This window comes from Condylura cristata, unplaced genomic scaffold, assembly GCF_000260355.1.
Source record: "Condylura cristata isolate star-nosed mole 26May11 unplaced genomic scaffold, ConCri1.0 scaffold00015, whole genome shotgun sequence".
In the NCBI taxonomy this organism is placed as follows: Eukaryota; Metazoa; Chordata; class Mammalia; order Eulipotyphla; family Talpidae; genus Condylura; species Condylura cristata.
Genome location: NW_004567116.1, coordinates 33,816,580 through 33,840,768, shown reverse-complemented (window position 1 = coordinate 33,840,768; position 24,189 = coordinate 33,816,580). Strand labels below are relative to the sequence as shown.

Here is a 24,189-nt window from a genome sequence, read left to right as displayed (position 1 = left end):
CTGGTTTAGGGGTACAGAGATCATGTGAAAGGAGAACTAGGAAAGAAGCCAGAATACTTTTTATCAACCTCAAACCAAGATCCTTTTCTGCCCTCCCCATAGGACTTCTATGCTTTGCCTAAAAGCAGTCACTGTATGGGCCCTGGATTTTAAAGATATACAAAAGTTCCAGATTTTATTTAAAAACAACAACTATATATCCTGTGATCTGATCCATGTCAGGATTCTTTGGAGCTATGTTTAGAAAAAGAGGCAGAAGAAAAGGAAAGAAGCAATAGCACTTTATTATTTTATTAGTAAGAAATCAGTCATGAAGACCAGGCTGGGTTAACAGTGATGAATTCTGGAAATAACTACAACCACCCTGAACTTTCTGGATATAACCATTGTCTTCTCTACCTCAACTAAAAACTTACAATTCATGAGGCCTCCGTGGCTGCTCTCCTATTCCTGAAGATACCAGAGCCAGCTATGTAGGAGGCTTTTTCAGAAGAGATGACTTTTGTCTTAGCATTAGACAAAACACCTACTTTGCTTTATGCTGATAGCAACCACAATCACAGATAGGTTGGGGCCTTCCCTGGCCTCAGTGGGACCACCACTGAGGTGGTGGAAAGCACTAACAGGCTCAGTGGTTGGAGCACTAACAGGCTCAGGTGGAAAGACGGGAAAACCTCACCCCATAGCTTAAATGCTGCCAGATCCAAAGTCAGTACCAAGAAGAGAGCTCTAGTGTTCAGGCTCATCCTGAGAATTTTCAAGGTCTTTGCTCTGCAAAGGCCTCAGGTGGTGAAAAGCCAAGTCACCCATATTCCCCACCTACCTTCTCTGATTGTTGGTCCATGGAACACAGAACTTTCTGTATGCACTCCTAGGGTTCCAACCCAAAACACCTCACAGTGACATGGAAGAGCCACAGGCACTGGGGCCAGGGCTGGGACCAAGCCCCAGATTGGCTTTAGCTGGATTTCACTCCACCAATATCAGCATACCCACTGATACCAACTTCATACCAACTAAGAAAATGTTAACATTTTCCTGCTAAAGGAGTCAAAGGAGAGATTTCTTTTCATCAGTGCAAACACTTAAGAGTCTGAACAGTTAGCCACTGGAAAGGAAATACTCTCTTTATAGACAGAAATATTTTCTAACATCTTCTAATTCATAGTACTCGGGCCAAAGGTCTTCATTTCAGGGGAGGTCAGTAACTGACCTTTAATCAACCCTTAATCAAATATTCAAATCCCTGCAAGATGGCATTTCATTCTTGATTGGCCTGTTTCTGACCACAGAAACAGAAGCCTCAGCCCACCAGATAATAAAACCAAGAAACACAAGGGGCTCTGGGCCCAAACAACTGTACACTGTTTATTGACAACACCTGTAGATGGAGGGCAGGCAGGATGCCCTGTACCGCATCATGGCCACCACTGTCTGGGAGCTGGGCTGGGAGAGCACTTACAAAGCTGGGGGGTGGGCTTCCCAGGATTCAACGACCATCTCAAAGGTGGGAGGGATAAGAGAAGACCAGGCCCAAGAGCCATGCTGTAAATGGGGACTGACTGACCTTTGCCTTTCAGAAACAGAAGGTTAGGGAAAGGGGATTACTAGAAAAAAAAAAAAAAATAGAAACTCTTAAAAAAAATAGTCCTCCTGTACATAGCATGACATTTGCTCTCCAGAGCCCGAGACTGGCAGCAGGGGCCTCAGGCAGGCAGGCCAGAAGCCTTCAGGGGAAGATCAGTGGTTTGGCTGAGACAGTCAGCTTGCACATAATTGGCCAGTCACCAGCACCCAGCAAAACTTCATCCAAGCTCAGGCAGGGCAGGAAAGCCCCTTGGGAAGATACAAATATTTACCAGATTCTCTTTGCTCATTACAAAAACAGATAAGAAAGCTTACAGCAGGTTATTTACAAACAGGATCCCAGAATATCATGAAGGCAGAGGTGGGCTGGTGTGGAGAGTAGAGTCTGTGGGGTCAGTGGAGCCACAGCAGCCCAGGGGGTCCCAGACAGGGCCCCTCCCCAGGCTCCAGGTTCTGCAAGGCACTGAACTCTGTTACTGAGAGAGGGACTTAATTCTTCTTGTGGAGGAATTTCATTTTGTTGCCTGTGGGTCAGAGAAGGCAAAAGTGAGAATTTCTGTTTCAGTATCATCTCTTTCAAGAAGTCTTCAAGAAGTCTTTTCCGTGGAAAACAATGAATTTGAAAGACAGGATTTCAGCTGTGATAGATCAGATCCAAGGTGGTGACATTCTGGAGTTCTAATTAGGACCCTGGTATTAATCAGATCTGGGCAAGCCATTTAACTTTTCTGTCTCAATTTCCCTTTAAGCTGAGATATGCTATGATTCTATGTTCTATGCTGAGTTCCTTGACGAGAGTGGAGGTTTGCAGTGCTACTTTTACAGATTCTTTATGGCCTAGCGAAAAGTTCACTGGCCCTATCTGAGCTCATACTGACTCAAGAAGGACTCCACCCTGATTTATGTGAGGATCTCTGGGTTTTCTTAGATATGGTGTTTGAGAAATACTGTGTTAAATGCTCCTGGCACACTGGCAGGGCACGATCTCTTAACTAAGGGACTGTTTCCTATTCTGTCCCAATATAAATACCCACTGACATGGATTTTGAGTTGTTTGTGGTACAGACCCCCACTGACCCTTCTTGCTGAACATCTACCTCATCAGTCACATGGCTACTTACCCAAGCCCCGGAGAAACTTATTCATTCCACTCTGCTCAGTGTCTGGGAGTTCCTCTAAATACTGCTCTACTCGCTGTTCAAAAAGACCTGTAAGAGGAATAAAAGGAAGAAGTTGTGGCAATCACAGCAGGTCACCTTAGCCCTTGTTTTTGCAACAGCTCAATTTACTCTGCTTTATCTCATTAAGACCTTTCTGTCCAAGCTCAGTCTGGTCTTTCCCATAGGTCATCTGAGGAGGAGAGCAGCTACTAATGTCAAACTGTTCTTTGATGTAGATGGGCCCCACTCTCCAGCTACATGGTTCTAGACTGTGCACAGCCTTGTGAAGGCATTTACTGGGTGGAGAGGAGAAAACTAACTCCCTTGGAAGTTTCTATTAGGAGACATGGTTCTAGCTGACACCCAAGAGCTGCCATCCCAGCACCCAGCTACTTAGTCTTGCTGGTAGTAGATGGTTCTAAGGAAGAGGACCCATTACCCTCAACCCCAAACTCTTCAGAGCTTACCCTTTGCTCGACACTTTCTTAGCTCCCTGTCTTGGATGAAGCCAGCAAACATCTGAGATTCCATAAAAACCTCAAGAAAACGGCGGATGCTCTTGGAGGCCACAGACTTGCGGAAGGCCTCCCGCTGAAAAGCCCTCTCCCCCTTCTCACTCTGGGTCAGGAAGAGGGAGTAGTGTCCAACAGTCTCCACAAAGAATCGGATAAACACCTCCGACACCAGTCCATTGAGGGTATTACATTCTGGAAAAGAAAAGAACATCTTTGAGATTCAAGTCAAACCTTCAACCTGCAATCTCCAGATGATGTCAATGTCACCTCTCTCTCCCCAACAAAGCTTCCAGCCAGAGTGACTTGTCTGTTCTTGAGACTTTATCTCTTATGCTCATGGACTTGTAACTAGGCCATGAGCAAGGAAGTTAGAAATTGTATTTTGAACATGGCAGTTTGCAAATACTTGTCGGATGAATGAGAGTGGCGATCAGAGACCACAGGGCCACATTCCCTACACCTCTCACTTTCCCTGCTGCTTCTGGCATCACAGAAAAAGGAAATTTCCTCCAGTTCCTGCAATGGCTCCAGGCAAGATGTGAGGGAGGAATAATTAGTTTCCTAAGACATGAGTGTTTCTGTTTTCCTTCACAACTCTCCTGAGACAGAAGAATCAGAGGGAAGAGGATAGTTTTATAGCCTGGGCCATGCTAGCAGCAGCTGTTGTTTGCACCTGGACTCCCTCTGACAGAATGCCACAATACTTTTCTTCCTTCAGACCCAGTAAAACCCTAACTCCCTAAACCCCACTGGAGGGGAGCTGGAATTCTCTAGAATGGTGATTCTAACATCTAAGACCATGAGCCAGCCAGGGTCTTGGGAACAGACTAGAGCAGAGGCAGTCTGGGATAAGAGCTGACTCAGCCCCGGAAAGCCTCACTCACCATCATCAGAGTCACTGTCAGAGTCCTGGGATATAAGTTCATTCTTCCTCTCTAGAGCCTGCTCCAGAGCTGCCTGTAATTTCCTAGGTAACAATGTGTCTTCATCATCCATCTGCAGAAGGAAAAAAAAAAAAACATGACAATAATCTTAGCTGACCCTTACACTGTGCCAGGCACTGCTCAAAGAACTGAAGTCTATAAACTCACTTAATTCTCCCAGACACTGGTTAACTGTGACTGCTATGGTTCAATTCTACTTTTAATCAGAAATTGAGGCATAGAGAAAGGTTAAGGAAACTGTCCAAGGTCACACAGATTAGAAGTGGCAGAGCCACTGTCTAGGGCAGGCTAAAGATTCCCACCCAGCCACTAAGAAAAGTCTCCCCAATTCCTCCATCTTCAGCTCCAAGTAGGAAGCTCAGCTGACTCAGAGCAGGGAGACTGTGGTCAGTCTGTCTTAGATATGAAGTAAGCTGTCATTCCTGTCTCTACATTTTGGCTCAGTGTCCATATGTTGATTGCTTATAACTGACGTGATCCCCGGGGGCACCGCCCCGAGCTGTGCTCCTTCTGGAGAACCAACAGGACTGCCCCTGACTAGTAAAGGCTTTCCAAGCTGCCAACAACTGCAAGCCTTTATGTTCCACAATGCTCTCTAAATTATGTGTGATCCCTCAGCAACACATTATGGCAGGTGTTACTACCATGTCTGTTTCAGAGATAAGAACTATGGCTCAGAGAAGTTGAAAGACCTGTTCGAGACCATGTGGCTCAAAGGTAACAGAGCCCAGAAGTCAGGTCTTCAGACTTCCAGTCCCTTCACACTCCCACCTGCCTTCCAGAAGCTGATGATGCCAACCAAAAAGGCAGACGCTGCTGAGGTCAAGGTTTTCAGGTTTTCTTTCCTCACCCAAGTCTATTCTGTGTCTATGAGCACTCTGGAGTGCTCAACAAATGGGCTGTGAAAGCTGAACACAATAACAGTGTTGGGCATCTTGGTAGCCATGTTCTGTGTTTTGTTCTTACCTGTCGGATAAATCGATCTGATCCCAGATTCACCATCAGTGCCTGAGAAAAGGAGTTGTTAGCAGACATGATTCAGGACATGAATCCCTGCAATGCCCTGGCCAGGCCTCCAGACCTCCCAGATTCCCAGGGTCAGATAGCAGGAATAACTCTAGCCTGGGAAAGACTCCCAAGGGAGGTCTAGAAAGCTGGTTCGAGAGGTTCAGGAGCCACTTGGAAGATCCCAGAGGTTATGCTCCCTTTCCCCTCTTCCCATCCCTCCCTGTTCCCTTCCCTCCTGTCCCTTTCTTCCTCCACCCTCCTCCCAGCAGCTGTTTCCCCAGGGGGCTTACCTCCTCCACAGGCAGCTCCTTCAGTTTGGGGAGGGAGCTGGAGAGCAGGCCAACCAGAAAAGGAGTAGGACAGCAGACAATGTCAATCATGGAGGCCGGGAGGACAGGAATGAAGGTATGCTGCCAGGAGAAGGGGTAGAGCAAGGCCACCACCGCATGGGAGCAGCTGGATAGGGTACTGGTGACAGACAGACAAAACACCTGAGCCCTGGCCCAGCACCTCTGGAGAACAGTAGGTAGAGTATGCTGGGAGCTCTGGATATACTTTTATGTTAAGACTCCCAGTCCAACAAAAATGCTAACAGGGCTCAGATCTGATCCTACAGACTTGGAAAGCCCCTGCATTCCCATGGCTCAGAGCCTCAAGACACTGAAATACCCTCTTTGGTGATGCAACCTAGAAACAGTCATAAAGGTATGTAACAACACTTCAACAAGGACTCACAAACACATCCCCAAGGTCTACTCAAATGCACAGGCAGGCCTGAACTGTGGGAGTATCAGCTGTGGCCAGGGAGTACAAAAAGTCAGCTAAGCAAGAGTTCAGCATAATTTCAGTGGGTAAGAGCTGGAAGGCCCCAGAGGTCATCTTATCATTCCACACTTTACAGCTGGGGCTGATATTCATGTCTGTTTGGTTTTAAGTAGCAGACCTGGGTCAAGACCAGTTTTCCTGTTTCCCACCCTCTATCCATTCCCTCCTCTACTTAACTGGAAAAGTGGTCTGACTGAGAGGGGTCAGAGAAGGGGAGGAGGCTGATGTGATTCTTACAAGCTAAAGAAGGGGCCTACCCATTCCTATCTCTCCTCTCAGGTTCCAAAAAAATCAGTGGGGTCATCCCACTCTTGGCCTGGAGGGGGCTCTAGGCCTCCAACCCATGAGCACAGCAGGGCTGGCTGGCTGAGCAGATGACCAACTTGGGACAGTGAAGACAGCCCCTTCGGGTGCCAGCGAGAGATACAAAAGGGAAGTGCATGCTCCTCATGCATGTTGATGCCTAACCATCAGACGGAAAGTCCAAGTCTGTCCCTCAGGCACCACATTAAGGATGAGGAAGATAGAGGCTCACAGTCAAGTCAACGTTCAAGGCTGACTTACCTATCCTGAGCCTCCACATCTCTTGGCCCTACCTATTAGCCTATTAGCTCAAGTTGATCGGCTCCAAGGAAGATTTTCACCCTACTAGGACTAATGGGACAGAAACAAGCCCCATCTGACCCCCTTTTCTAAAGGACTTCTCTGCACACTGTTTTGCTTGGCTATCTTCCTACCCTAAGGACATCTAAAACACTACTGGGTCGTGAGGGGACCCAAAACAGGGGTCCTCATCTTGACAGCTCTTCCCTAGGGCAGCAGCTCTGTGAACCACCGGGTGACCCACCTGCAAAAGACCTGGAAAAGGGCTGTCTCAGGGTAGAAGGACACACTGGTCTCCACAAGCTCTTCCAATAGGTCTGGAGCTTGGGAGACACAGGGCTGATGACTACAGAGCTAGTGTACCCCCTTCCTAATACACGTATCTCAGAAATGCATGGGGGAGGGGCTACAAAGGAAGGCCTTGCTGGCTAAACCGACGAAGTACTGTGCTTAGTCCAAATCTGTGTGCCCTCACGGGGCTGCCGTCCTGCCTTCCTCTAGTAAGAGAGACTGAGCAGGAAGGTATCTTGCCTACCACCCAGGATCAGCAGAACTAGAGTGCTGACCCAGGCCAGGAATGGGGCCCTGGGGTATTTGCCTCCCAGAAAGGTCCTGGAATGTGTTCAGGGGCAGCTGTAGTCACAGGAAACAATAGCTGTATTCAGAGCCCTAAAGGAGCTTCGCTAGGGGTGGGAGTGGTAAAATGGGGGAGGTGGGGAAGTGGGGGAATGAAGCTGTCAGGGAAACAAACCTCTAGGTCCAGGCTCTGTTAGACACCAAGGTCTGGCCAGACTCTTAGAGCATCACAACTGCAGCCAGGGGCTTTGCTAGTGGCTGCTGAAAATGGCTGGCAAGAGGCAGCAGCCTGGGCCTGGGGAGCTGGCTAATTCCAACTAATTCACTTGGCTAATTCCAGCTGAGGGGCTCTGTCCTTCAAGAGGGCCTGAGGGGCCAATTACATACACAGAAGTGTGCAAGAAACAGAAACTAGGATGGCTGGCGAAGGGCAGTTCTCATTTGTAAATCTGGCACTCTGGAAAAGTCAGTCGTGTTAGTTTTTCTTGCTTCCTTCTTCTGGGCAAAGGGTGAGCCAGGTTCCTCCCCCAGCATGCAGTGAGGGCATTTGGGAGTCTACTTCTGCTCTCCACCTGACCCCCTCATACATACAAAAAGATACTGGGCTTATTGCAGCACAAAACAAGGAGTCTTCAGCCCCTTGTGCTGGCTTCTGGCATATGGTCTGGCATGCAGCAGGTACGTGTCTAAGCGCTGAATTACTTCCACAACTCTAGAAAAGCTACTGCTTCTTTTGAGGGATCTTTGACCCAGATAAAATATATAATGTGTTGCCAAGACCTCATTTTCTCCTTGCCAGTCCCTCTTCCCACCCCACCCCCCATACGCTGCTTGTTATGGTCTGAATGTTTGCATTCCCTGAAGTTCATGTTGAAATTTAAACCCCAAATATGATGGTATTAGGAAGTGAGGTTTTGGAGAGGTGCTGGCATCATGAAGGCTGAGGCCTCATGAGTGGGGTTAGTGTTCCTCCTGAAGAGACCCCACGGAGCGCCGTCACTTCTACCATGTGAGGAATAGCAAGAAGGCGCTGGCTAAAACCAGGCAGCCAGCTCTCACCAGAATGCAACTCTGCTGGCACCTTACCCTTGGACCTCCAGCCTCTAGAGCTGTGAGCAATAAAAATCTGTTGTTCATAGGCCTCCCAGCCTGTGTTTTTTGTAACAGCAGTCCAAACGGATGAGATGCCCTTTTTCTTAAACCCTGGCTGCCTCCAACAGTCAGTCTTCTACCAGAATGCCTCACATCCAGAGGCACTTCCATCTGCCCCCACCATGGCCACACCCAGATCTTGGCATCTGGAACTTCTCTACCTCTAAAACCATTACTGCAACATTTCAGACCAGGACTAGTGATCCATCAGGCCCATTACTTACTCCTCCTAAGTTTCCCTATCTCCTTGGCACCCCAGTCCCTGATGGCTTCTTCCCTTTCCCAGCTGGCTGGCCAACCTTCACTTACTCTCCTCCTCCTCCACAAAACCCCTAGAGCCCCGCCCTCCAGTCAATGACCTTTTCCAGGTAACTCACTGGCCTCTTGCCTGCTGACTTAGCACTGCTCATGCTGCCTCTACTCGGATCCTCGCCCCTTCACGGTGGCTCTTCATCATGCTCCTCAAACTCAGCATCCTATAAAGAAGGCCTTGCCTCCCCCTCGAAGAAAATGTGGCCATCTGTCAGAAACCTCTCTCCTGTCCACCTTTCACCATTTAAATCGATTTGCACCGGCATAGTCTTGGCTGCTGCAAAAGACGTGGCCCTGGTCTTCCCTCAGGCCGCATCCTCCCCTGGGTGTCAGTCCTGGTCCCTCCGTGCTCGGATGAGCACTGCCCCCTCAACCTCTGACTCTCCCTGGTTTGCTCACCAGTCCCCTCTCCATTTGACCTTTCTCTCACCACATGGACTCACCCTGCGTACACCCTCCACCCCCCAAATATTAATACCAAAGCTGCTGGCACATTCTCAGGCTCATGAATACTTTGGATAAGCAGTGGCTATGCCTTCCCCTCTTCTTCACTTGCCCTGCTGGGCCCTACCTGAGCTTATCTGCCACAAAAATGACCCGGCGCTCCAGCAGCAGTGAAGCAAAGATTCGGATGAGCTGGCGCACGCTGAGGCAGGTAAAAAGGCACTCGAAGTCCACGTGCTCCAGCCGGGAATCCATGGGCCGCCGCAGCTCTAACACCTGCAAGGCAGCAATGGAGAAAGTGGGTGCTACTCCTCCGGCAGGTGCTGGTTTGTTCTCCCCACCCTCTCTTTTGCAGGGTGATTAATCTACCCAATTCTGAAATAAGACCCAGTCCCTTCCTCCCCTCAGAAGGTTGGCTGTGACAGCAGAAGGCACCAGAAGGAGGGATTGGAGGGGCCATGCTTCAGGCATTCAGGAAGAAGGAGCAGTCAGCTTGTACAGATAAAGACAACAGCAGGAACCACAAAGCTCCATTTGTAGAGCTCTTCCCATCCCCCCCATGCCCATCTTCCTATATAAAGATCACAGCTCTCACACTGACCAGACCCCATGCTCATTCCTGCTTTCGAAGTCTTAGTAAGAATAACATCTCTGCATCTGATCTCACCCATCTCTGAAAAGCAACACCAGCATCCTTGTCGCCATATCCCCTCCTTTTCCTGCTAGAAAGAGTTTCCGTCCAGAGGCTGGCCTGCCACCCTGGCCTCTATCTGTCGAATCACTACGCCAGGGACAAGGAAAACACAAGGGAGGTCTGGCCATCCACAGCTTTGCCAGGAAGCAGGACTCTCCTTATCAGGGTCAGGCCGAGTTCTCTTCCCTCTGAAAGTTTTGCAAGGTCACTCCCAAGGACAGTGTTATCCCCTGGGGACAGTCTCGGGGGTAGAGGGAACAAGTGACCTAGCAGTGAGTAGTGGGGGAACTGCCGATGCACAGGCCATGCCAAAGCAGCCACCGCTGGGCACTGCTTAGTCTTCCCCTTGATCCCTCAGCATCTCAGGGCAGCAGGATGTTCAGGGCTCCTGAGGGTGAGAGTGGGAGACTGATTCTCTCTTACAGCCCTGATATACCAGAATCTTCTTCAGGGGCTTTTACTCCATGATCTTATTTGTTCCCTAGGATCTAAGCAAAGAAGTTCTTATTCTGAACTCAGTATTCATTCTTCTGGGCCCCAGAGGGTAAATGGTGCACAGTGGATACAAGCTGCCCCGAAGAGCTGTTTACACTGTCTCTTCCACCAGATGGTGATCTCCTAAAAGGCCCAGTGATGAGCTCCAAGCCAGGCACACCCAAAATGCTCAGGGACTGCAGCTGCAGGAACGTCACCAGCTATTGCACGAGAGATCTCTGCACCACTGTCCTTGCCTCCCGTGCAGAAACTCCTTCCCCTCCCTCCTCAGCAAGTGGTCATCCAACCAGCTCTGCTCCTCTGCTCTCCTCCCCAATCCTGCTACCCTGAGGGAGAACACATACAGGCAGATGAAATGACCCAGGTCTCTTTTCATTCATGCCTGTCTTCAAGGACATGACAGTCCAGTAGGGCTGAATAAAACTAAACAGTCAGCTCGTGAGTCTGCTGTCCAGGACACAGGACAGGTATGATTAACATCTACATAAGAGGCAAGGAGGTCAGGGCAGCAGCTCAGGGCACAAGATGCTTAACTAGGATTGCTCAAGGAGAGAATGGTGTCTGTGTCTTCTGTGCTAGAGGAAGCTGGGCTAGGGAGCCATCAATTCAAGTCAGAATGATAAAGAAGGGGCTGGTGATGGGGGTGCCTAGGGTCACATCCTGAAAAACTCCCAAGCATGTCTTGAGCTCTCAGGGCAGATCAGTGGAGCCGCCCCTAGATCATGCATGAAGCCTAAAGTCCTCCCAAACATACATGGGAGAAGAAAGGCTGAGAGATGCCTTAGACAGGTACCACTACCCAGCAAACCAGTGTTTCTCTAGTAGGTCCCTCTCCCAACCTCCACAACAACTCATTTACTTCTTCCTTCTCCTAGAACCAGCACCCACCCCTCACTCTCAGCGTAGGGCCTTCTTTTCTACACTGAAGTCCTAAGATGAGATGCTACAAGCTCCCAGCCTCCCTGCCCCAAAAGTGCCCCTGTCTCCTAACAACGCCAGCCCCCGCACCCAGCTGTGACCCTCCCCGTGCCTTCCCAGTTAGTCTGCCTTCCCTCTTCGTCTTCTGCTGTGCTCTCTTCTTCCTCTGTGGAATCGTTCCCACACTATCCAAAGAATCATCTTCAAACAATCCCTGCAGGGCTTTACCCTGCTTTTCAACTACTGCCCCTTTTCCTCTCTCCTCACAGTCAAGACTCTTGAAAAGATAATATATACAGATTGTTTTCACTTTCACTGTTCAGCTCACTCCATCAGGCTTCTGAGCACCCCAGCCACCATTCTTCAGAAACCCACCTCTCCCTGACCTCCCAGTTCTATCTGACTCAACCCATCACGCCTTCCTTGCTCAAGACTCCCTTCCCTGCTTCCGCACCAGGCTCACTCATAGTGTTCCCCATATCTTCTCAGTCTTTCGGGCTGCCTCTCCTCCACTGCAGTCCTCTCAGTGTCAGAGCCCCTTGAGACTGAGGAGGACCAAGTCCTGGGCTCTCCTCTTCCCTAGTGACACTCCTTGCTATGAAATGTCTTCTCTTAGGTATCTCCCAGGGATCTCAGATGTCCTAAATAGAACACTTTCTCTTCTTCCTTAGAAACTGTTCCTCCTTCAGCTGCTCCCTGCTCAGTGTATGGCTCTTGCTCGAGCCATTAAGGCTAGGAGTTCTCCTTAAAAATCCCCTACTCGGGGGAATGGGATCAAGAGCAGTGGGGGAGGGAAATGCACTGGACTATGGTGATGGCACACAGGTGATTTGGTGATGGGAAGCCCACGAGGATTACAACTGAGATGGAAAAAATGCACAAAATGATGTAAGAATAAACTACTATTAAAAATAAAATCCCCCCCCCCAGGAGGGAAATGCACGGGACTATGGTGGTGGCACAGGGGTGATTTGGTGATGGGAAACCCGTGGGGATTACAATTGAGATGAAAAAAAAAATGTGCAAAATGATGTAAAAATAAACTTTTTAATAAAAAAAAATATTTTGAAAAAAAAAATAAAAAATAAAATCCCCTACTCTAAAATAAATCCATCTTCTTCTCTTTGTCTTTTCTATCATGTTAATCCAAGCCCCTATCATCTCTCACCTCTCCTGCTGCAGCACCCTGCTTCATACAATCCTTTATGTACTCAGCAGCCACAGTGAGCTTTTAAAAATACCAGTGATATTATCATAAATCTGCTTTTGGTAAAACCCAAAATCTTTCCCTTGTCTGAGCCGGTAGCACTAAGATTTGATTCTCATCTGACTACCTGCCTCTGCTCACTACCTTTTCAACCATCTTGATCTTTTTTCCATTTCTTGATAAGTACACACATTTCCCCGAAATCTCCCTTTGCACAGGCTCTTTCTTTTACCTGGAATAACATTCTCTCATCCACATCTTTCTCTTTCAGTCTCCTTCTCTCACTTCCTTGAGTTGACTCTACACACCTTTTGTCCTAGTAAATGTCACTTTCAGAGGAGTCTGTCCCTAACCTAAAGCAAATCCCCGTCATACATTCTCACAGGATCCTGTGCTATCATTTGACACTTCACACATTTAGGAATTATCTATCTATATGTAGAAAGATTTCTCTAATGTTAGTCTCTCCCACTAGGCTATGAACTCCAAAGGCCTCTCTTTCACTTAATGACTCTGCCCCAGATCGGGCATGACCCCTGACTGTGGAGGGTACACATGCAGTCAATGTTTGACGAATGAATGGAAGGAAGCAGGCAGAGTGCAGTTTAGTCCAAACAGGTCGAAGAAGGCCCCTGGGAGTTACAGAGTTGGGCAACAATCACAGTTCTGTCACTCACTTTTTCAGCCCTGATTGCTTAGTTGTACAAACATGGAGAGCAAAGAAGGGGCCGTGTTCTGTACCCCCAGCACTGCAACCTTGGTCAGGCAAGTGCTACTCCAGCCCCAGCCTGGAGCCTGAGAGAAGGGGCAGCAGAAGTCCCTACCTCGTTGCCAGCACCTGGCAGGAATGTCTTCACTTTGATGGTCTTTCCCGGGGCAGGGAAGGGCGACTCCATGAGACTTCTCATGAAGGGATAGACCAGAGCAGCAGAAATCCCGCGCCGGCGCTCCACCTCATCTAGGACCTGAAAAGTGCAGCAACCAGACAGGTGGGGTGTCAGGGAGCTGCCCCTCGGCCCCTCTGGGAAGAGAAGAAGGTACCTGGCATCTGGTCAGCTGAGCTAAAGGTTGGGAATGGGAGGACTTTCTTGCCAGTGTCTTCATTCCCGTTACTTCCCTTGGCACTTGCCCTTGCCTCAGGCCCCGAGAGCAGAGGACGCACCACTTGAGTGGCGTCCCTGGATAACTGGCTTCTTCAAGTGGTCTACATCCCCCAAGGACTCTCACTCTGCCCATAGCCAAGGGTGGACTGCGCATTGCGCATTAACTTGTGCTGGCACAAGCGCTAGGGAGATGCCAGCTGGCTGGTGGGGAGCCAAGCTTGGGAATAAGGAGGGAGTCAGAGAGCTGGCTTGCACACTCTCTCCCTGCCCCCACCCTCCTCACACATACAAACACACACACACAGGTGGTTTTCTCATCTAAACTCACTGCAGCTACTCCTGGGGGAGCTGTCAGCTGGGGGGAGGGGGAGGATGTAAGCCAGAGCCCTCTTACCTTGGAAAACAAGCCAAAGCAGCCAAGGCGGCTGATGACACAGTACACCTCTGGCAACCGTGGCCCCTTCCCACTTGGCTGGGTCAGGAAGACAAGGAAAGAGAGAGACACAGAGCATGCATGATTACTCTATCTGGCTCCTTTTCTTGGGAACCGAGGACTAAAACTGCTCTTCTAGTAGAAGACTCCAGGCCTCTTCCAATCCTCTTTTCAGGCCCCCTGGACCCCACCCACGGGATGGCTGCTACCCTGCTGGGCCTCTGCATGGCCTTCCAGCCCAAGGTACCAGGCTGCCCACAGGCACCACCCTTCCTCTCAGGAGGACACTGACAGCAAAGGATGAGGCAGTTTGGCAGAGGATGTGGGGTGATTTGTGGGTTTACATCTCTAAGAGACAATGGTAATGAGAAGAACTGGCGGCTTCTCTCCCAACAAGGGACACACGACAAAATATTCTTTTTCTCAGTTGCTCTTTTCTCCTTTCCTTGAACTATCCCCATTCTAGGAAAGCAAAGTGAAAATAAAGGGAACAAACTACTATTTATCTAATATTTACTCTACCTGAGTCTTGACTTGGCACGTACAAACTTGCAGAACAGGCCGTACCATCCCCATTTTATAGATGTGTGAACTGTGTTGAAAAATATTAAGCCACTGCCCAAGGTCATGTATCTAGAAGTCATGGAGCCAGGAGCCAGGAGTCTGATTTGCTGTCTTACCTCTAAAGTACGCTGCCTTCAGACAGGAAGAGAAAGGGACACAAAGACGAAGGAGAGATGTATGCTGGAGTAAAGGACAAGGAGAGAAAAGGGATTTCTAAGGTGGACAGCTGGAAGAGACATGGTCTCAGAGTCCCCCAGGCCTAAGCCTCCTGATGCAGGCAGGGAACCCACAGCAGCCTACTTCTTGGGCCTGAGGCTGGCAGAGCTCTCGCTGCCTCCGGGCTCAGTGGCCCAAGTCTCGTCATGGCTGTGTGGGGAGAAACAGAGCAGCAGGTGTTGGCCCCTCACGCAGACTGCTAAGCAAATGCAGATGGGGCTATTTCAGTCTCCAAACCTGCTGGCCACACGTCACAGAACTAAAGGGAAGGCAGAATCTGTTTTTGTCCATATTAGGCCTGAAACTCACTCCTCTCTGTCCCTCTCCCCCGCCTTGCCTAAAGCCCCAAGTGATTAAATCAAGTATGTGGGCTTTGGGTTAGAATCATTGTGTCCAATCTGCAGGAATGCCGAGCGAGTGCCAGCCCCCTTGGCAGGGCCCCAGCCCAGGCCCTCTCTGAGCAGGCCAGGACAAACATGCTCTTCCCTGGGGGCGGCGGGCCCACTGCAAAGGAGCAGCTCTGCTCCCTCTATGCCCCTGCAAAGGCAGCCCTTGGAACTCTCCCTCCAAGCCCAGAAGAACCTGGGGGCATGCTAGCCTCTTCCTGGCTCCCTACCTGGCATCTGCACCGGTTCACATTCCCTTAGCCCCACTCACTGGGCATTCTCTACCCAAATAGCTCTTCTCTTCAAACTACCCTTTTGGTGATCCACAAGTATCATCCTGGAGTACTCTAGGTCTTGGTGTTAAAGGATTTGGAGTCATCCTGGCTTTGTCCCTCACTGGCTCTGTGACCTTGGGCAAGTCTATTCTACCCCAAGACTTAGTTTCCTAACTTATAGAACAGATATACTTTAAGGGCTATTTTGAGAATTAAAGAAAATGACATACTTCTTGCATCTAGCCTGAAACAAAGTACATCCTAATATACAACTTGTTCATTTTTGTCCTTTCCTTCTGTTTAAAGTCTTAATTCCTCTGCTAAACTAGCTGAAGTTGCTTGGGGTTAGAATAGATGTCTAATTCATCTTTATGTGTTTTAGCATACTGTCTAATTCTCAGTAAGTACATGGTGTTCCTAAATAAATGAACAAATGAGTTAATGAATGAATGAATGTTCAAAATCCTTCGTCCGGGGTCCCTACTATACTTTACCCTCTCCTAGGATCCCTTTCATCTGTTCCTAGGCTTATATTTAGTGAGGTCTCCTCCCCCTAAGATCTGAAACCTCCAAATATTGTCAATCCAAGGCAACAGCATACCTAGTGAGGTCCAGGAGAGGGTACAACTGGAACGGGGCTCTCCCTGGTTTTACCTCAATCCATTTCCCTCCCAGGACTAAAAGGCAAGGAGACAGGGGAGGAAGGGCTGGCTGCTTACTCTACAATATGCTTCCTTTTCCCTGAGTTTGAGGCAATCTCTCCCACAAGCCCACAGAAGGCACTTCACTGTCCCTCCTCAGCCAGCAGCCTACTAGATGATGGACAGGGCTCTGCTCACATCAGGCTGGCCAGGTATATCAGTGAGGAGCACTGTCCTCCACCCCAAGGTAATGTACACCCACATACTGCTGGGTGGTAGGATCCTGTAGTCTGGGATCAGCAATCAGAGTCCCAAGTCTGAGGAAAACGAGTAAAAAGAAAAGGCACAGGAAAGCTAGAAACATGATAGCAGAGTAGAAGGAGATCCACTCTTTCCTCTTATTGTAGATAATCTTAGATCCTAGATAGATCCTAGCAACCAGCCAGAGCGGACACTTTGACTCCTGCTGCCCCAGGGTGTGCCTCATCGGTGAGTGAATGAGTGAGTGTCAGTGGTCTCAGGGAACAAACAAGGGAGCAAACAGGATTTCATATAAGCCAAAGTTGCAGAGGGACCCGAACACCCAGCCCCCGAGGATGGAATGGCCCTACTCACCAATAAGCGCCTGCAGTAGCCAAAGCGTCTGCTGCCATCTTCCCCAGTCAGCATGAAAGAAAAAGTTTCACTAGAACAGGGAGAGGTCTAATATCAGAGGACCCAGGAAACAGCCCCCAAGAAGAGGGACTGCCACCCCTGGGCAAGGGACCAGGGTGGCCCCCTCAGTTGTCCCCTGCAGTGGAGGTGAAGGAAGCTATGCCCCCTCCCTCCCTCCAGGCAAACGAGGCCAAGCCTCACCTGCTATACTCCGAGACAGGGAGCCAGTCCTTGGCATCAGGGAAGCAAAACTGGGGGATGGCCTTGAGTCTCTCCTCTGCTTCCCGCATCTGCTTGGTGGGTCGGTCCAGCTGCAGGGAAGAAGAAAATGGAGATAGAGATATATAGGAAAACTCAGGGAACCTAGGGGTGGTGAGGGGTGGGTAGAAGTAGCTCTTCCCCTGAGAGTTCTAGATGGCATCCCACCAACTGGCACAGCTCTCAGCAACCCTATTCCCACTTCTAATCCTTACAGAGAGGTCGAGGTCTATGTTGAGTCATCACTTACTCATTCAATCTCCACCAAGCAAGCACTTGTTATGTGGCATCTGACACTGTGCCACACTGGACTATGCATGCTAAACAAAGTGGACAAGGTCCCTGACCCTGCATATTCTGGTCAGCAGAGTGAAACCAGCAAAATTTCAGAGAAAATATACAGTGATGTGACAGAGAAAAGTAGGTAGGGAGCAGGGTTCTCTGTACCCTCGGCACCCTAATCCTCTGAACAAGCACTGGCCTGATCTCAAGTCCATTCTTCCCTCCCGGCTACAGAGAGCCATGTACGAGCTGTTGCAGCTGGGCAAGTCACTACTGCAGGAAAGAACAGGACCTCACCTCTGAGTCAGGTACAGAGGAGAGGGCTAGGGTAGGTAGGAAAGAAATGGCCTCACCTTGGGAAACTGGTAGGAGACTTCAGGGAGGTAGGTGTTTCGAGATGGCTTCTTCTTGAGGGACACCACCACAAAGTACTCAAACAGCTCCCGTTCCTGCCACTCGAGCAGCTCCAGCTCCAATGTCCGATAGCTGGGAGCACGCTTCAGCATGGACTGGATGTGGACTAGGCGCTGTGTGTGGGCTGAAGGCAGGTGACACATTAGGGGACAGGCAGGTCTAGCCCCCACAGACCCTACCTTAGCCCTCTCCACCTCAGACTCAGGGTGCCCAGGCCCATGTGACACCTTGCCCACCTGGGTCTGGGGGAGAAGCCGTAGGAGCAAAGTGTCCACACAGACTCTGCTCAGATCCAGGAAGCTAGTGGTCTGGGCATTCTGGAATCTTTGGAGGCTGAGCCAAGGCCAATAGGGCTACCTAAGGTAAGCCAGCCACCCACTCCCCACCCCTGTGCCAACAGGACTAGAAGATCTGACCATCCATGAAGGCTTCACCCTGGGTCTCTTTGCCCCTGACTCTGGGCCCAAAGCATACTTGCTCACTTGCCTGGGAAGCCAGGAGAGGAGTGAGGGAGGGAGCTGGCTTCCACATACTTTAACAGTCTAGGAACATCTAAGCTTGGTTTCCCAATGTGGAACCAGAACCTTGGGTCCTCCTCTTGGGGATAGAGTGGCCCCAGGGCCTCCAGAAGACCAGGTTCCTCAGACTATGACACATTTCTTGCAACCAGAAATGGCACTTGTAGTCTTTTAAACTCATGCTTGACACTCAGATTCAAAACATTTACCAGCAAATCTAATTCTCGTGGATAATGGCTTAAAAATGGGCAAAGCAGATGTCTGAATTTTACCTCTCAGGGCTCAGCTTCCATGATGGCAGGGAAGGAGTTCCCATAGCTACTTGCCCTGATGGCCTGCTTCCCCAAAGCAGTCCAAGTGGAAGAACTGGAATTATTCGTGCAGAGGAAGGGAAGGCTGATTCCCAACAGCCAGTGCTGGGAAAAGGGTTCCATGCCCTTGGGGAGCTATATCTCACCTTTGAACCTGTCGTCAGAGTCACTCTCACTCTCACTGTTCTCATCTGGAAAAGTAAGTGCAGGAGAACATGCTTACTGAACCATTGCCCCTCAGCAAATGTTTCCTGGCCCAACCCCTCCAAAACACCCCACCCACATACATGCACACTCCTCTCATGAGGAGTCTGGGCTCCTGTGGGTACCATGGCCCAGCGCTGGGTGGCCTGGAACCAGAGTCCCTAAGAGCACAGACCGAAGGTGTTAATACCCTGTCCCTGCAGTCCTGATCTAAAGGAAGCAGTGGCCCTAGTTCAAGGCTGAGCCAGTAGAGAGACCTCTGGGTCTCGAATACAGGTTCTTGTCTCCAAAGGCTAATATTTGAAATAGGAAAAAAAAACCACAGAGTTCAGTGAGCTTGGCCTTTCCTTTAGCCAGAGCAGATGCCCACTCCCCTCTCCCTCCTCGAGGCCTCATAGGCCGAAGTCTGCAGTAACCCCTCCCAGGGCTCTCTCTCTCCACCTTACCCTCCTGTGTGGCAACTTCTTGGCAGAATTCCGGTCTCCTGGAAGGCAGGAGGATCTACAACTGGCCCACAGAAGGGTAAACTAAGGCAAATATGTGGTTCTCCCCACTCGCAATGCCCAAGGGCTCCAGACAGCTGAGCCAGCTCGGGCATCAAGGCCTACCTCTCAGTGATGCTGTCTCAATGCTGGACATAGACAGCTTTTTTAACCTCTTCTTTCCCCTCTTGGCATTGTAGATGGAGTTAATTCTTTGGACAAGCTAGGTGAGAAAAGCAGAAGGGTGAGACAACTTGAACACCAGCTGCCCCTACTTCCAAGGAGGCCAATTAGTAGCCCACCCAAACCCTCGCATATGTGAGCTACCTGCCCTCCCCACACTGGGCCCAGCACTGGTTTCCCTGTTGCACTGACCCCAAGTGCAGACTTGCTGGTCATGTCTGGTAGCTTGCAGAGTCCCCTAACTGGTCTGCCCCAAGACACAGACATTAAACTTAGCTCCCAAGAGGAAGGAACAGTGATCAAACAAGACAGGATGGGAGCTCCTGAGTCCCAAGAGTCACTGAATCCACTGAGACAAAGAGCTTCTCATACGCAATAACAGGAACAAAGATTCTAGCCTTTCCCCTCTGGGCTACAGCTTGGGGCCCTGACAGGAAGAAGCCAAATTCCCAATATACCCAAGCATTGTTTGCAGGCTAAAAATACCTTTTGGCTAAATCCTGCTGCTTTGGGCTGGGGATTTGGGCCCAGCTGCCTACGTGTCCTCATCATTGCTGATTAACTCTCAATTTGAGAGTTATAGAAGGAAAGACCCAGGTTTGAGTCTGAGATTCTGACAGCCTGGAAATGTTTACATGTGCAGCATGAAGACCTCAAAATCCAGGGTCCACATGCACTAGAGGGAGCCCCCTAAGGACTGGTTTCCATCTACCTGGTATGTCCCTTAGGGACAGAGGCTAGACTGACCTTCCCTTAATACCTGTGTACCATCCCTTCAGTCATTTCATACATTTTACTGATTAAAAAAAGGGAGAAAGAGAATTAACCATATGGAAAAGGCAGGCCAGTGCAGGGACCCAGAATTTATTCCAGAATTGAGGGAGCAACCCCAGATCAGGGAAGGGAGGAAGGCTAGAGAAGGGTCAGCACATGGCTGACTCCCGGGACCCAGCGGAAGAGGCTACCTTGGGAACGCGGCGGGCCCTGCGACTGGACAGCAGTTCACTTGTGGTGCTGAGGCTGTCCTCATTGAGGCTGGAGGGGGAAGACGGCAGGCTCAGCTGAGCCAGCAGCAGCATGTCGTCATGGCTGTGCCTCTTGGGTAATCGTGGCAGCCCACGGTGGCTCTTCCTTTCTGACCAGTTCCCACTGCGCAGGGACTGGCTGCTGGGTTTCAGGGAGAGCTGGCACAGGGAAGAGAGTGTGGGAAAGGGCACGCCACAGATGCCCTAGCTAGTACCCATGAGCAGTACCAGGACACAGACGCTACAAACTGGCATCCCTGCCTTCCCCCCAAACCCTCCTGGAATTCCCATCCACCAGAACAATGGAAGAAAGATTCATAGAAAATCCAAAGGGGATTAGCATAGCCATTGATCCAGCTATAGAAGCCATAAACCAATGCCTGGACCACAAAGCATAAGACCCAAGCAGGTATCAGACTGTTGTAGAGCACAGACCCAAAGATAAAGATGTGGAGATTGAGATCACTGTGGGATCTCCTGCCCCTTTCAGATTCTGCACAGCTTATTCAAAATCAATAAGCCTAGGCTCACAAGGAGTGGGCCCCTCCAAGAGCGTCTATATCAGAGTAGTATCTGCACTGGCCCTGGGCAGCCATCCGCTGCTCACCAGTGCCTATGCAGGTGCTTCTTTCCACCAACTCTCTCCCTCTGCAGGGCAGCAGTCTCCTGCCTGCCCCTGACCTGCACCACACCAGGGCTTCTCCTCACTGACCTCCCTCAGCCAGAGGCAGCTTCCTCAAGGCCGCCCACCTGCAACCATGCAGGACTCTTAGCAAACCTTTCCCTTTTGGGGCAGCTCTTCCTGCTTGCTTGGTTCTGTGCAAGTGTCTTTGACTCCTCTGTCCTCTTCCAAAATAAACCTGCTCTTTAAATACAACTAACATCTCTGTTTTGTGGAGAAACTCGCTTGGGGAACTCACCACATGCCTCTGAAAGGAGAGCTCTGGTGAAACTTTTCACAGAGTGAACTCAAGGACCCTGCACTCCAAATCCACTAGCTCCGAAAACATCACCTGCCTCCCCCACTTCAAGCCTTCCTGGACTTTCTATCCACCAGGGTTTTCTCTTTTTAAGATCATAGCTGCTAATCTGCAGGTCAGACACTTCCACAGAAGAGGTTAAACTACTTTGGCTAAAAAAAAAAAAAAAAAGGAGAGGCTAAGAAAACTGAGTGAAAAGGCAAAGTAGGAATTCTGGGGATGCCTCCAGAGCACTGGGTCAAGGCTTAGACTTTGTTCATTACTGAGCTGGGCTAATGAAGCCAGACTCCCCATTCAGCCCTGATCTTATCCTGAGCACGGACCCAAAGGTAAAGATACAGAGATTGAGCCCTTGTGGGATCTCCTGTCCCTTTCAGATTCTACATAGTTTATTCAAAATTAATGGCTTATCTAACAGAAGCCATAATCTACATGCCAGTCTCTTCTGTTAGAGATCCTGGAAGCAGGGCCCTGCTCACTTCTTTCAAAACAGTGGGCTCTCAACTCTGAACACCAAAGTCTGGGCAAGGCAGGCCTCACAGCCAGGTCCAGCCCACCCCCTCATTCAGACTGATATACTTCAGCATAGGATATCTTACTTAGTAGATTCTCTCATACAAAGACAGAAACCCCTGCAAACTCAACACTACCTCTCATCACTCATTAGCAAGCCCTCCTTCCTGCCCATTCCCACTTTCCTTTTCCTCCTCAGCTTAACAATACAAATCCAATGGATGCCTATTCAAAAGAGAAATTTTCTATAAAAACACTCATACGAGGGCCCTCCCTAGTGGCTCAGAGGGTTAAAGCACAGCACTAAGAAGCTAAAGTCACTTCAACATGAGTTCGATTCAAGCCTGCCCCAGAGGTGATCCACATGGCGCAGCAGACCTCTCATGACCCATCCACTGCTCCCCTCAGCAGTTTCTTTGTTAGTCAGCCTGTTATGCTCCCCACTCTGTCTCTGGTGAATCCTCTCATCACCCCTGCACCTCTGGCCTGTACCCCAATTCTGTATGCATAAATAAATTCTTTTAGAAAATCATATCATTCCACAGCCATAATAAATAAACTTTATATTTTATAGCCAATGTTATAAAATAGCCTCGTCCCTCCAATTAATGAGAACTAGAGTTGCCTGGGTAGGTAAGAGACATCATCTCCATTCACCTCTCTCCTGTCTACCCTGGACAAGGCCAAAGTACGTTTAATTCAAAGGGTTTCCTTTGCCTTCTCACTCTCTTCTCATTCTGCCTTCTATCCATTGGTTCCTCAAAGATTCACTCTTACTTCTTGCATCAGGAGTGGCTCCAGATCTTGTACACATCTGTCTTGCCCTTCAAGTCTAGTTCTTGGGTTCTACCCGGCCCCGCAAATGCTAGTACTAAGATCATTTCTGCCTGAGCTGCAGAATACCAAGACTCCCACCAGGGCCCTGACTTTTTGTTTCCCACAAAAAGGGATGAGAAGTAAGTTAAGCTGGGAAACCACAGGGGCTGCTGGCTTAGTTTGGCTGCTTAGAACTTTGACTGTGAAGGGAAGAAGGTAGGACAAGGTGACCCTAAGATTATGTTTCAGTTGGCCAGAAGGGCCTGAAATGGCAGAAGTCTCTGTGTGCAGAGCTCTTTCCCAAGGTTACCTCTGAGCCAAGCACTCGTGAGGGGGAAAGGCCTGAATGGCAGCTGGCCAAGCCGTGGGAGGGCAGGCCCCACTGTGGCCCTAGTGCTGCCCCTGCAGGCCCAGGGCGGAGCTACCATTACCTGAGTGGGTGGGTTGTTGTACTTCCTGTCCTGAGGACTCCACATCCTGTGCAAAGAGTCCAAGGAGTTCTCAGACAGTTGCTGGGATTTTCGAGCAGCTCTTCGGCTCTTTAGGTCCACATCCTCATATGGATTCTCCTTGGGCAGATCTCCTGCAGAGGAGCGAAAGTTAGAGAAGGGGGAGAAGAGAAGAAGGAAATGCACGCACTCACACACATACAAATAAACAGGCAGAATTCCTGTGAACCAAAGAGAACGGCTTCTGCCTGGCCCCTTCAGCTCATGAGTCATGCAGCTGCCCGTCTGCAGTGGGGAGGCTGCAAACAGATCCTGGCTCCAAAGCCAGAAGCTAAAGCCCCCACCCCCAGTTCAGCTCAGCCTTGTCGGGCCTCTGCTTTATACATTCAGGGATTGCACAAGGCTGGCTCAGCCACCCCTGCCTGTGCCCAGACAGAGGACAAAGCCAACACCAGCCGTCTCTCCTTGGCTCCAGTCCCTCTGCTGCTGAAGTCCCAGAGATATACAGTTCAAGGTAGGAAAGATTGCAGAGGTCATATGTCCTTTTACCAACTGCTTCCAGACACCCCACTTCTGGGGGAGGGGCAAGCAGGAACTAAAGACTCCAGGGAGTAGGGTTTTACCAGGCTGCCCAGCAGCAGAACAGTGATGAGCAAGGAGCACTGCTCACTCATTATTTGTTCAATGAACCTCTGTACTCCACCGTCAGTCTCCATCTCTCCCCCTTTGGAACAAACTCCCACGGGCGATACAAGAGGTGCATGAGAGGCTTGAAGGGAGACAGGCCAAAGGGGTGGGATGGGGGTGGTTTGTGATCCTCAGGACTAATTTCTAAAATCCCTGGCAGAAAGCACTGTATGGCACTACCAGAAAAATCTCAGAAAGTCCAAAAACACAGTCTCTGTCCTCGAAGCTCAACAGCTTCCCATGAGCCATACTTTCCTGCCCTTACATCTCATACGTAATTTTTCTAAAAGACAGTAATATGACAATCCATGTCAATTCTGGCTCAGTGCTGCCAGAATCACAGTGCTGACAAGGT

General features: G+C 49.7%; 1 protein-coding gene across 3 annotated transcripts in view; it reads right to left on the bottom strand.

The window, feature by feature from the left end:
* Window positions 1-1,342: 1,342 nt before the first annotated feature.
* Window positions 1,343-24,189, bottom strand: part of ST5 (suppression of tumorigenicity 5) — a 100,988-nt gene continuing 78,141 nt past the window's right edge. For 2 of the 3 annotated variants that reach the window (XM_004683069.2, XM_012725531.1), the window contains 16 exons: window positions 23,130-23,281; window positions 20,330-20,548; window positions 19,308-19,404; window positions 18,642-18,686; window positions 17,606-17,790; window positions 16,914-17,023; window positions 16,674-16,743; window positions 13,938-14,015; window positions 13,265-13,405; window positions 9,254-9,402; window positions 5,505-5,682; window positions 5,173-5,214; window positions 4,147-4,258; window positions 3,215-3,454; window positions 2,709-2,795; window positions 1,343-2,111 (listed from right to left, as the gene is read on the bottom strand). In XM_004683069.2, coding sequence (XP_004683126.1) covers window positions 2,077-2,111; window positions 2,709-2,795; window positions 3,215-3,454; window positions 4,147-4,258; window positions 5,173-5,214; window positions 5,505-5,682; window positions 9,254-9,402; window positions 13,265-13,405; window positions 13,938-14,015; window positions 16,674-16,743; window positions 16,914-17,023; window positions 17,606-17,790; window positions 18,642-18,686; window positions 19,308-19,404; window positions 20,330-20,548; window positions 23,130-23,281 — 1,940 coding nt within the window. In that variant the 3' untranslated portion in view covers window positions 1,343-2,076. The remainder of the gene's footprint in view (window positions 2,112-2,708; window positions 2,796-3,214; window positions 3,455-4,146; window positions 4,259-5,172; window positions 5,215-5,504; window positions 5,683-9,253; window positions 9,403-13,264; window positions 13,406-13,937; window positions 14,016-16,673; window positions 16,744-16,913; window positions 17,024-17,605; window positions 17,791-18,641; window positions 18,687-19,307; window positions 19,405-20,329; window positions 20,549-23,129; window positions 23,282-24,189) is intronic. The other variant, XM_012725530.1, reaches the window with a different exon arrangement.